This window comes from Psittacula echo, assembly GCF_963264785.1.
Source record: "Psittacula echo genome assembly, chromosome: 1".
NCBI lineage: Eukaryota > Metazoa > Chordata > Aves > Psittaciformes > Psittacidae > Psittacula > Psittacula echo.
Window position 1 is genome coordinate 121,970,634 of NC_137735.1, and position 13,698 is coordinate 121,984,331.

Below are 13,698 nucleotides of genomic sequence, written 5' to 3' on the forward strand. Positions count from 1 at the left end.
TCCTTTCGAACCCAAACCATTCTGTGATTCTGTAATTCTATATAGCCAAATGCCAAAGGAGAAATTGTCATAAATGAAAAGAAGCACTTTCCTTGTTGTGAATACCTTTCAAAAACATATTTAAATCAAATATGGGGAGAGGGAAGAAAGTAGATGTTCTTTAAAATCCTTTTTGTACAGTGTTTTCTCAGATAATGTACAAAAATGTTTGTCTTAGTAGAAATTACCAATGATGTGATGATTTCTAAGACTGAAGCTTGTTGTTTAAGAGGCTGGTAACTTTACATTTCAAAGCTATACCAAGACAACTTTCAGTTATACACTCAATATTATGTTTTGCTGTACTGATATCCACATCCTGCATACTCAAAATTTAATGAAACATCCAAGAAATGTTAGATGTTTCCTTTCCTGTATCTCACATCCTTGAGCTGTGTTGCAGTCTGGATGGAGGATGCAGAGTCAAAGTCAACATCACTCCTATTTTGTTCCTGTAGTGGCTGAAGCAGTTTTCTCCGCAAACTCATTCTAGGTTTGTTCAGGTCTTTTGACACACCTGTGCTGAACACAGAAGTGTGGTGGGAGTATGGGCTGGCTTCCCTGACCACAGCGGATGGACTGTGTCATTTTCTTTTTCATCCTGCACCATGTTCAGGGAAGACGTGCCTCTTTTCCTTTATAAGAGGAATAAACAGTAGTTTTCCACTGTCTGAAGAGGGAAATTCTCATTACCTGATATGCCTTCTTTTATATTTTCTAGGAGTCAACATTGGTCTCCATTTAAAGTCTGGCATATTGGGCATTCATTAACCAACATAGTATAGACAGTACAAACTCGCATGTGACAAAGCAGGCAATGGCTTGCAGAGGGGGTACAGTAGGAAGTTCCCAATTAATACAAAATACTGTTATGGCTCTTTTTTTAATATGAAGGATATGAAAGAGAAACTATTACTGAAGCTTAGCTGTCTATGATTACAATTTCCAGATAGACTTATCTTGAAGACTGCTTTTTGTCATGGTTTAAGTCCAGATGGTAACTCAGAACCATGCAGCCGCTCACTCCCCCCGCTTCTTCTCCGCCCCTGCTCCCAGAGGGATGGGGAGGAGAATCGAAAGAATGTAACTCCCACGGGTTGAGATAAGAACAGTCCAGTAACTAAGGTGTAACACAAAACCACTGCTGCTACCACCAGTAATAATAATGATAAGGGAAATAACAAGGGAAGAGAATGTAAAGGTAGAGGGGAAGGGATTAAAAACAATAAACACAATTGATGCACACTACAATTGCTCACCACCTGCCAAACAATACCCAGCCCGGCCCAAGCAGAGTTCTGGCTCTTCCGGTAACTCTCCCCAGTTTATACACTGGGCATGATGTGCTGTGGTATGGAATACCCCTTTGGCTAGTTTGGGTCAGGCGTCCTGTCTCTGCTTCCTCCTGGCTTCTTGTGCCCCTCCTCACTGGCAGAGCATGAGACTGAAAAGTCCTTGATCAAGGTGAGCACTACTTGCCAACAGCTAAAACATTGGTGTGCTATCAGCATTGTTCTCAGACTAAAGCCAAAACACAGCACTGCACCAGCTACTAAGAAGAAAAATAACTTTTGCAGCTGAAACAAGGACACTTTTGAAGGACCAGTTTGTAATTGGTCCAAATAGTCTGTATTCCAATGATTTGGTTTGGTGAGGATATCTCAACTGACTAGGTGTAGTACAAATTACACAACCAGATAACACAGCGCTTAAATCAAAAGTACAAGCACTGATTGCCTCCTTCAGGCAAAAAACCATTCACCTCTTACCTAGTGAGAGTGCTTAGTTGCAAAATTTCTCAAGACTGGCTTTCAAGCTTTTCATTATCATTACACACATTCATGCCATGAGATTTATTTTTAGCTGTTCTGTTACAGGAAAATTACAAAAAAAAAGCCACAACAAACAACAAAAAACAACCGAAAACTTCATTTAGCCTCTATGATATATTCTCCCTGAAAATATATACTTAATAAATTACATAAAACCCCTGTTGTGAACCTGAATACTTTAGTCTGCAGCCTAAAGTACCCTGATAAGGGCATGAAAAATGAGCACTGAGGAGATTGGCGTGATCACAAGCCTGAATTAAGGCTTCTGTTCTTTATCGCTTACTATCTTTCTCCTTGCACATATCAATCAAAAGTTGAGGTATACCCTCCTGGGCCTCCCTAATGTACATGGGAGTTTGTACTGGTTGCTCCATTTTGTTTGCTCACATTTATATAGAATAGCTACATCCCAGACTCCTCCATAGCTGGACAAAGCAGAATATCATTCAGTAGTTCAAGAAGGTGGCAGCATTCTGCACTCACCCAAGGGCATGTTTTCTTCTGCCACATGCTGCTTCCAGATCAGAGGACAAATTGTCCCTCTGTTTGCAGGAAACTTGATGTGCTGGCACATGCATTTAGGGAAACGAGGGAAATATTCATTACTACAAAATAAAACCATGATTCTCTGTCCTAGGTTTTTTGGGTTTTTTTCTATGTAGAAATCTGAGGATTGGAAGAGGAACAGATTTTGAATAGGCTTCATCTGACTTGTGAGACAATCAAAGCAGTACACTGTTGTTGAAAATGATTTAGGCATACTTCTGGCTTTGCTGTCTGCTGTAGTCATACAGTAAAAATGAGATTACAAGAAGCAAAATGTTAAAATTAGAGCATGATTTATTTTGAGCATGTTTCCAGAAGTTTGGCTTCATTTTGCCTTTGACAAAGCTCTGATAGATCCTGTGATCCATGTCCAGTTTTCAAGATTTCTCTCTCCCACAAGACCCATGTGGTTTCTGAAACCTGTATAGGCTCCTCTGGTGCACTTGAGCTCTATCTAATCCAAATCTGTCAGGGGTCTGATCTCCTGGGACCATGTGCATCATTCTCAACACACCTTTCTAAACTACATTTGTCTTAATGCAGAGCAGTATGCAGGCATGTGTGAACTGCTGTATCTTCCTTCCCTACAGTCGCTCTCTCTGGTGGTGAGATATTACTACCACAACCTGGGTACAGGTCTGGTTGCTGTGTGATTAGAGGAGCAGGATTTCAGGGAGTGCAGAAAAACACTGTAGATGTATTTGGTTGGTGGCTTTTTTTTTTTTTTTTTTCATTTTCTTTACTTTTTCCTTTCCTTCTTTTTTTCTTTCCTTCTTTCCTTCATTTCTTTGCCTTCTTTTCCTTCTTTTGCAGTACTAATCCTTGATAAAATGACTTGGAACTAAACGTGGAATGTAAATAGAGTCTTCATTAGACAGAGCAAATGGGTATTCAGCATGATTTCCACAGATCTACTTTAAAAGACAGGATAACATTCCAACATGCTCATACAGTTTCATATTTTTACATGACATCAAATGAGCATACCCTTTCTTTTGTGCACTTGTAATGAAAAAAATACTGCAGTCTGAAAAGACTTTATGCAAAGGAATTTCTGGCAATTAGGCAAAGAAATATTTTTCAGTTTTGACTAAGAACTATTCAGGCAGTTCCTTTCTAGACTTCTTTTATTAGCAACAATTTTAAAATATATACCTGAATTATTTCCGTGCCTTGGTACAACACAGAAGCATGATTTGAGATATTTTAATGGCTATATGAAATTAAACTCTGCTTCTGTGATCACTGTTCTGAATCTTTAGTTGCTATAATAAATTTCTCCTATGTTCAATACTTTTAAATCAATATTTTGTAGTGTAAATGTAAGAGCTTATTTTAAAAATGGTGATTTTTCTGCATTTGCATCTTGTAGAGATTTTAAAAATTAATAATCAGAGTATAATTAGACTGTTCAGCCACTGTGATGCAGGTAAACAAATAAATATGAATCTTATTTCTTTAAAATGCTCACTTAGTGATGCATTATCTTACCTTGTATCACCATGGGGGAAGGTACTATACAGTACTGGGGGAAGATTACTATACAGACTGCAAGGTCTGTCTTTCAGTATATTAGGTATTAGGGCTAGATCTTGCAAATTTTTATATGTAAGTTTAACCCTGCAATGATATCAAGTTCCCTGTAGCTCAGTGGGAATACTCCCATGAACAAAGTCAAGTGTGTATAGGTCAGTGTACACACCAGAGAGGTCCTATTGATATAGGTGGTTGTAGAGTGGATTTTGTTACTTCTTTTTACATTTTTTTCCTGCAGGCTATCATCAAGCATATAACGTATAGTGTATATATACTATTATGTGTAGTTTGCATATATGTACAACATATATCAAGTCTTAGAATCGTAGAATAGTTTGTGTTGGAAGGGATCTTAAAGGTCATCTAGTCCAACCCCCCTGCAATGGGCAGGGACCTCGTCAACTAGATCATGTTACTCAGAGCCCATCCAGCCTGATCTTGAATGTTTCCAGGGGTGGGTCATCTACCACCAGTTTAGGCAACCTGTTCTAGTACTTCGCCACTCCCATTGTGAAAAATTTCTTCCTTGTATGTAGTCTAAATCTGCTCTTTTTCAGTTTAAAACCATTACCCCTTTTCCTATCACTACATGCCCTTGTAAAAAGTCTGTTTTCATCTCTTACAAGCTCCCTTTAAGTATTGAAAGAACATAGTAAGGTCTTCCTTCAGCCTTCTCCATGCTAAATGTCCTTAGATAGTTCTTTGTATGTATCATATCCTATATATGCAAAATTATTATATATTTACAGGTACACACAAATGGAGAGACATACCAATTCTGGCTATAAAAAGGAGATTTTTTTTTTTATTTCCTTGACTTAAGAGCATAGACATGTCTAACTTTATTGAGTTAAAAGTCCTAAGTTGATAATTTAGGACCATTCATTTAGTTCCATGTTTACAGTGTCATTACATGTAACTGAGTATTTAACTGAATGAGAAAGTATAATTAAAGAACACGGATCGTCTCTTAAATGGCTTGGATTTTTTTAAATGGAGAAAGAAAAATAAATTACGTATGTTTTGGTTCAACAATAAAAGATCACTTTCTGCACAGAACCAGATGATATCTTCAGATAAGAGGTCCCTCACGAAGACAACTGTGTTATACTAAGGGCAGCTGATAGTAAGATGGGGCAATATAAAGCATTAGATTTAGTGAAAGTGTTGTTGGTGATGGGTTTGTTGGTTTTTTTTAGGGAAAAAAAAAAAGAAATCTAACATTGTTTTCTAGTACAAACATTAAAAGAAATTAGAGGGTTTTGTTTAATTTAGATGATATATTAAGAGGTCAAACTCATTTTTCAGGAATAACTATGAATTTCCACGGAAGAAACAACTTGAGTTGAAGGTACTGGTTGTTGGAGTAATCATGTGAGATGCATGAGATACTACATGGAACCAGCTACACTTCAGGATAGGCTCAGCTGAAGCCACTTTCCTAGGCTGAGTAGGCTAAAACACCTAAAAATCATTTTGGAATGTGGGAAGTGATATGACTGATCACCACAAAATTCGTGTCAAGAAACATAAAATATTGCTCTGAGGGAGAGTTTCTTTTTTGTGATAGCAGGCTAATAATTATTTTTCTAATAAGTACGTTCCACTTGTCAGTTACCTGTATCATAGAAGTCAAAGAATTAAGGGAGATTCTGCACTGCTTTCTTCAATATATCAACAAATCAGATTTATTCAGTGAACATCTTTGAATTTGCCAGCAGCTTTGGATACCACTGATTATAAAACTTGGCTTTCTTTTTTATTAATGTCCTTATTTTGGATATAGCCTTGAAATTAGTGCTGTAGTGCTGATATCATAACTGAGAGCAAGAGAGCTCCTGCTTTACCAGAGCTTTGACTGGGGACTTCCTAAGATTAATTTACAGAATTAGTTAAAACTTTGCTTAATTTAGTGCTTCCACAGAAGCTTGAAATTGTAGTCTCATTTATCCTTTGTCACTATTTCCATCTAATTACGAAATGCAGGCCAGTTTGCTGCATATGTGGGCAGTTATTTGTGATTGTTGTCTGATTCCGTCTTGGAAACGCCAGGAGGTATAGCTTGGCTGTATATGTACCTCGAGGGCTTTTTGTGGGTGATGAATTTTCTGAAAATGTTTTCAGATGTGCCACAGCCTCACACAAGGCTTTTCCTTGTGGAAACACAAAAGAGAGAAGAAGCCTGGAAACACTTCTGGGTCTATCATTTAGGGTACAGATTGAGAATCTATCCCTGTGTGTGTATTTCACAGCAAATAATAGCTGAAGTGCTCATCCCAGGGAAGAATATAGTTCTAGAGCTTCATTTTCAGATTTTTTTTATCTCTGTTGACCCCATTTCTTTCCTCTGATAAGCTTTAATGCTGATGCATTTTCTATAGGAGGAAGACGAAACTGTAATAGACAACTTCCAATAGGTGACAGTTACTAGGGTACAAAGTATTAAGTAGATGCTAGAATATTAGATGCATTCCTGAATGGACTAAATATTCTATCAAGATGCATGAAATGGGAATTGCTGCATTACACTGGATAACTCATTCGTGGGTTTTGTATCTCAAATGATTGCCAGTAAAATCTTCATCACAATATTATGTTTTTGTCTTAACATGCATAGTTTGAAGACAAACATTTTAGAATTAATGCACAAATTTTATACTTTTTTCTGAATATATTTCTTTCATTTCTCTTCTCATACACTTGACATTTTAGGTACTATGAGTCCAGGTAGATAGGAAATTACCATGGCTATAAGGAAATAGCCCTATTGCCTTGAAATATCAGGGATCACACATTTCTAGTTATGTAAAGTTTCCCATAGTAGGCCTGAAGAGTCAAAATACTGGTCGTTAAACCTATCAGCTGCTAGAATTCAACACTGTTCATTTTATACTTTTCATCAAAAAACTTTTAGTCACAGTTATACAAGAAGAAAGACGGGGGGAAAATGTTTACAAGATTAGGCTAAAGTTACCCAGAGGATATTGCTTTGAACAGTGATGAATAACAGACAAAAATGAATTAGTTAACAGAGCTCAGATGCAGCAGTCAAAAGTATACAGTAGATCTACCTTTTCACACGAAAGTGTAAAATTAACAGAAAACATTTTGTGTGAGATAAGTAAATTAAAAAATGTGCAAAAATGTGAAAAATATTTACATATTTTTTAACCATTTATCAGTAGTTGTATATGTATAAACATTGAGATTAAATTTAATAAGCATCAAACCATTGTTAAATAAATATGTGAGACTGAAATAATGAATGTTTATGATGAATGTTTATAATGTGCATGTTTTCTTATGCTGAGATATTGTTTATGTCAAACCGTATCTTGCTGACATAATGTGGGCTGTTTTTACCTTACGAAATTATGGAGCAACAGTGGTATTAAAGATATGTCGAAACATGATACATGAATTGCCTATGAAGTTGATTTGCAGGGGAATGTTCTTTTCAAAAGTAGCTGCTCTGTTTGAAGTGAAATTGCCTTAAAAAAAAAAAGCATTATAAAAACATTTTCAAATATTTAGGGTGGTAAATATGACAGAAGGAAGTTAAGAAGTTGGCAGCATACATGGAGAGTTTGCTTAAAATTCAAGATTTATTCTTTTTTGTTACCACTAGTAGCATAATTCTCCTTTAAAACACTGAAAGTTAAAACTTTCAAATATTTTAAAACTCTTACAAATCACAGAATGAACATCATTGGCAATATGTGGTTTGTAGATAGTCAAACATGGATCATAGAATCATAGAATAGTTAGGGTTGGAAAGGACCTTAAGATCATCTAGTTCCAACCCCCCTGCCATGGGCAGGGACACTTCACACTAAACCATGTCACCCAAGGCTCTGTCCAGCCTGGCCTTGAACACTGCCAAGGATGGAGCATTCACAGCCTCCCAGGGCAACCCATTCCAGTGCCTCTCCACCCTCTCAGTAAAGAATTTCTTCCTTATATCCAATCTAAACTTCCCCTGTTTAAGTTTGAACCCGTGACCCCTTGTCCTGTCACTACAGACCCTAGTGAATAGTCCATCCCCAGCATCCTTGTAGGCCCCCTTCAGATACTGGAAGGCTGCTATGAGGTCTCCACGCAGCCTTCTCTTCTCCAGGCTGAACAGGCCCAACTTTCTCAGCCTATCTTCATAGGGGAGGTGCTCCAGTCCCCTGATCATCCTTGTGGCCCTCCTCTGGACTTGTTCCAACAGTTCCGTGTCCTTTTTATGTTGAGGACACCAGAACTGCACACAATTCTCCAAGTGAGGTCTCACGAAAGCAGAGTAGAGGGGCAGGATCACCTCCTTCGACCTGCTGGTCACGCTGCTCTTGATGCAGCCCAGGATATGGTTGGCTTTCTGGGCTGTGAGCGCACACTGAAGCCGGCTCATGTTCATTTTCTTATCAACCAACCCCCCCAAGTCCTTCTGCGCAGGGCTGCTCTGAATCTCTTCTTTACCCAACCTGTAGCCGTGCCTGGGATTGCTCCGACCCAGGTGTAGGACCTTGCGCTTGGCATGGTTAAACTTCATCAGGTTGGCATCAGCCCACCACACAAGCGTGTCAGGGTCCCTCTGGATGGCATCCCTTCCCTCCGGCGTATCAACTGAACCACACAGCTTGGTGTCATCAGCAAACTTGCTGAGGGCGCACTCAATCCCACTGTCCATGTCACCGACAAAGATGTTGAACAAGACCGGTCCCAACACTGATCCCTGAGGGACACCACTCGTTACCGGTCTCCAGCCGGACATCGAGCCATTGACCACAACTCTTTGCGTGCAGCCATCCAGCCAGTTCTTTATCCATCGAGTGGTCCACCTATCAAATTGATGTCTCTCCAATTTAGAGACACGGATGTCGTGTGGGACAGTGTCGAATGCTTTGCACAAGTCCAGGTAGATGACATCAACTGCTCTGCCCCTGTCCATCAGTTTTGTAGCCCCATTATAGAAGGCCACCAAATTGGTCAGGCAGGATTTCCCCTTAGTGAAGCCATGCTGGCTGTCACCAACCACCTCCTTGTTTTTCATGTGCCTTAGCATGTCTTCCAGGAGAATCTGCTCCAAGAATTTGCCAGGCACAGAGGTGGGACTGACTGGTCTGTAATCCCCTGGGTCGTCCATTTTCCCCTTCTTGAAAATGGGGGTTATATTTCCCTTCTTCCAGTCATTGGGAACTTCACCTGACTGCCATGATTTTTCAAATATGATGGCCAGTGGCTTAGCAACTTCATTCCCCAGCTCCTTCAGGACCCACGGATGGATTTCGTCAGGTCCCATGGACTTGTGTACGTTTAGGTTTTTAAGACGGTCTCGAACCAGATCCTCTCCTACAGTGGGCCTAGGGTCTTCATTTTCACAGTCCCTGCATTCGCCTTCCAAGACTTGGGTGGTGCGATCAGAGCCTTTGCCACTGAAGACCAAGGCAAAGAAGTCATTGAGAACCTCAGCCTTCTCCAAATCCTGGGTAGCCAGTTCTCCCGATAGCTTCTGGAGGGGGCCTACGTTGTCCCTAGTCTGTCTTTTACTCGCTATGTACCTATAGAATCCCTTCCTGCTATCCTTAACATCCTTAGCCAAGTTCAATTCTAGCTGGGCCTTAGCTTTCCTCACCTGGTCCCTAGCTTCCCGGACAACATCCCTGTATTCTTCCCAGGCCGCCTGTCCCTGCTTCCACCTTCTATAAGCCTCTTTTTAACTTTGAATTTTCCTGAGCAGCTCCTTATCCATCCAAGGAGGTCTCCTGACCTTCCTGCTGTACTTCCTTCTAGTTGGGATGCAACACTCCTGAGCTTGGAGCAGGTGATCCTCAAATAACAACCAAGAGTCTTGGGCCCCCCTGCCCTCTAGGGCTGTATCCCATGGAACCTTACTAAGCAGGTTCCTGAAGAGACCAAAGTCTGCTCTCTTGAAGTCCAGGGCAGTGAGCTTGCTGCACGCTCTTCTCACTGTCCCGAGGATCTCGAATTCGACCATCTTGTGGTCGCTGCAACCAAGGCTGCCCTGGAGCGTCACATTTCCAACCAGCCCTTCCCTGTTGGTGAGCACGAGGTCAAGCATGGCACCTCTCCTTGTCGGCTCCTCTATTACTTGCAGGAGGAAGTTGTCTTCCACACAATTGAGGAACCTCCTGGATTGCTTGTGCCGGGCCATACCTTCACTCCAACAGATGTCAGGGTGGTTGAAGTCTCCCAGGAGAACAAGGGCCTGTGAGCGTGAGGCTGTTCCTATCTGCCTATAGAGCACTTCATCCACAGATTCCTCTTGATCAGGCGGTCTGTAACAGATCCCCACAGTAATGTCCTCCATTGCTGTCCTCCCTTTAACCCTGACCCACAAACTCTCTGTCGATTGCTCACCCATCCCCAGGCAGAGTTCCATACTCTCCAGCCTATCCCTAACATAAATACATGCATGTGGCTGCTATCAAGGATATTGTTCATGTGCACATTTTAGTTTACTGAAAAAGTCAGTATTAATATGCAGTCAGGCTTAACTTCCTCATAAATTATAATAGTAAAGTCATTATAAAACACATCTTGCAATATTTTGTATTTTCCAAATGTTATATTGTGCTATTAAAAATACTTGAATGCAAAAATACTGTCTTTTTGTCAGTTCTGAATACCTTGTTTATTGAATTGAGTTGGTAAATAGTCGCAGAAATAAAGTGTAGGTCAATACTTACTTTGAGAGATGATGACGCTCAACTATAATTAGCATGAACATTGTATGTATTGTTACATATGCTCACAACAATGGAAAAAAATCATTGTTTAGAGGTCTAGTCTAGAACTGTGTTGGCTTTCTTTCTTTGGTTTGCTGGAGTTTTTTAAATGGCAGTCAAGATATATTGAAACAGAATTTTAAAAAATACTTCTATATTTCTGATATTAATTTCCTCTGAAGTAAATATGATCTGAAGAATTGTCATCTGGTCAGATTGCCCAGTAGTCAGGGTCTTTCTGAAGAAGATTTTTACATGTTGGACTAAATTAAGAAGTCATTAAAAAGGAGTAAAAATAGCATTCAATGCTAATGTATATTCTTCAGATAGCTGAAGGGGCTTCTTTTGGTGTCTTTCCGTAAATTATTTTAATTTGGGGAGTAGATCTTTCTTTTTTCAAGCCTCACAAACAGGTAAACCTCTTGCCTTATGTAGAGACTTCAGATTAAAGTTAGCCATAGAGGTATGATTATTTCTCCATAGTTATCTGACTTTTTGACAGTGCTTCAGAGTTCACTCCTGCGGTGCACTACAGAACACTGAAGTGACTTACTATTTGCCTGTTTACTCAACACCTCATGAGCCAGGAGATGTAACAATACTTTCAATTTTTTTGTGTGAATTTCAGTTGAGCCACATTTTTCTTCTCTTAGATCAGCTTGCTTGAATGATAACAACATTCACCTTGTTAACATGGTGTAATTTAAATATACTGTAGCACTGTATAAAATTGTGTTCCATTCAGCAGAATCTCTGTTGCCCCCTTTTTCAGATGACGGTTGCTGCTGGTACGAGCATTGAGAATAACATTCAAAGGACCATATCCTGCCCTAATGTATGTTCAAAATATCTTGGATTTTTGTGTAATTTAAATGCAAAGCCTTCTAATGTGATTTTCATCTTTTGTTATCCACAGAAGCTTGTGCATCTCGAGATTACTTCACATTATGTTTCAGGGTCAATGAATATTGTACTACAAGTGAGGTCTCACTCTATCAAAATTACTGAATTACTGTAATTCTTTTCTGATACAGCTGAATAAAGAAAATTTTAATATATTCACAGTTCCTTCTGCATTTACCTTGCTTCCCATACAGCAAAATGCTCCTGTCAGTTGAAATCAGTAGAACAGCAATAAGCAAACTGAGGAAAGCAATAAGAGGCTATATTTATCCTATTGAACCCAGTTCTAAATTGGATTTTCATATAAAGATATGTAATACTAAATTTGGAAGGAAGGTAATTTCATTTTTCTTGCTTAAACAAATATATCTCATGACATAAAATAGAAGAAGGGAGGAATTCCATTGCTCAGGAAAGGCAGACTAAGAAATCTATTTTGTTAACAAATGAAGCAAATTATTCACTTGTAGTATAATAGGTCATTTATCTTGTTTTTGTAAAAGTATTCAGATAATGCAAAGTTATTGGGCCAAAATTGAACTCATACATTAATTGGAAAACATTCATGAGAATTTGGGATGTACTACTGTGGAAAGACTGTGGCTCTGCATTATATAGAAGTTATTTTTTTATCATGTAACGTGTTTACTAATTTATTTTTCAGCTAAAGATTATCATGTTTATAGGGGAATAGGCAGGAGGATTCTGGATAAGCATTTCCATCACCTTAAGTTCTTTTAAGGTAGAAAAAAATAATCAAAGTACAAGCACAATATAGACAAAATAACTAATAGCAAAGAGAAAAAAATACTGTGAATTAATATTGGCAAGAAATTTGTCCTCCCTATCTGGAAAAAAAAAAATCAATATCTTAAAACAATCTTTTTCTCTGGAAAGTTTGTGCTTTTAAGGGAACATAGAGAAATTCTTCACACTACAGTCTTAGAAGATAATGTATCTATCTGAATTATTATGAATTTCTGAATATATTTCTTGAATGGACCAATGTTATAAATTCTTGTCTATTATTTGTACCATTTGATTCCACTTTCAGACTTCCTTCTATGCAGAGGAAAAAGTTTGCTCAGTATGTAACATATGATTAATCTCTCATCTCATCTGGATTTTCAATATGACTTTAACTTCTCCAAAGCAATTTTAATATTTCAGTCTGCATATAGTACCATTTTGAATGGAAGATAGTAATAGTAAAGCTAATAACATGACAGAGTTGTTATGGAAGATATTTTAATTTGAATGGAAGATAGTAATAGTTTTTGAATGGAAGATAGTAATAGTAAAGCTAATAACATGACAGAGTTGACAAGCATGGTGAAACACAGAATTTCAAATTCAGATATAGAAGTCCATAGCATTACCTTAACTGCCATTGAACAAAAATATTCTTACTCTTGCCTTTTGAGATCACAGAAGCTGTCATTAAGAACTACAGTTCTTAATTATCCCAGTTTTAGTTTTGTTTTTTCTCTTTGTACTTATGTGAAGTATTTTTGTTCTCCAAAAAGAAATATATTAACCTCTACAAGAAAGGGGATAAAATGTAAAATCCATAAAATGCTCTTCTAACTCCATCTCCTGATTTTCATGTCTAAAGTTTAATGTTGAATTTAATATTGCTGCCTTTGCTCTAGAGACAGTGGAGGGTAGAGGCATTCTTACCTGTTGGTTTCCTGAAGGTATCAGTCTTTCTCTGTTGACTAAAAAGAGGACCTAAAAGGCTGTCTTGGCTTAATTACCCTCCTAATAGATGATTAAAATTAAGTAATACAAACCCTGTTTTCACAATTTGAGATGATGTTTAAGACAAGAATTGCCTCACCTGACTGTAGCCTCCTAAAAGCCTGGTGTTCAATTAAGCCATGATGCAGCCACTTCCAATGAAGAAAACAAGGTATACCTTTTGAGGAACTGTCCTCTCAAGAAAAATTGCCACTGAGGGGTCTTTCTATCTTAATTTAAGCTATAGATTAGGCAAATAGCTAGCCTAATATACATTAAAGATCATTCCAAAGCTGAAACTTAGAAAAAAAAATGAAGTTCCTCTGTGGATAACAGTGAAGAATCTTGCAAATCAGTTGAAAGACTAGACT

General features: G+C 38.4%; 1 protein-coding gene across 4 annotated transcripts in view; it reads left to right on the plus strand.

The window, feature by feature from the left end:
• Positions 1 to 13,698, plus strand: part of PPFIA2 (PTPRF interacting protein alpha 2) — a gene marked incomplete at both ends in the record, with an annotated part of 317,533 nt that overhangs the window by 160,432 nt on the left and 143,403 nt on the right. For 2 of the 4 annotated variants that reach the window (XM_080620698.1, XM_080620699.1), the window contains one exon: positions 11,457 to 11,519. The exons of the other annotated variants lie outside the window; for them this stretch is intronic. In XM_080620698.1, coding sequence (XP_080476824.1) covers positions 11,457 to 11,519 — 63 coding nt within the window. The remainder of the gene's footprint in view (positions 1 to 11,456; positions 11,520 to 13,698) is intronic. 4 annotated transcript variants of the gene reach the window in all.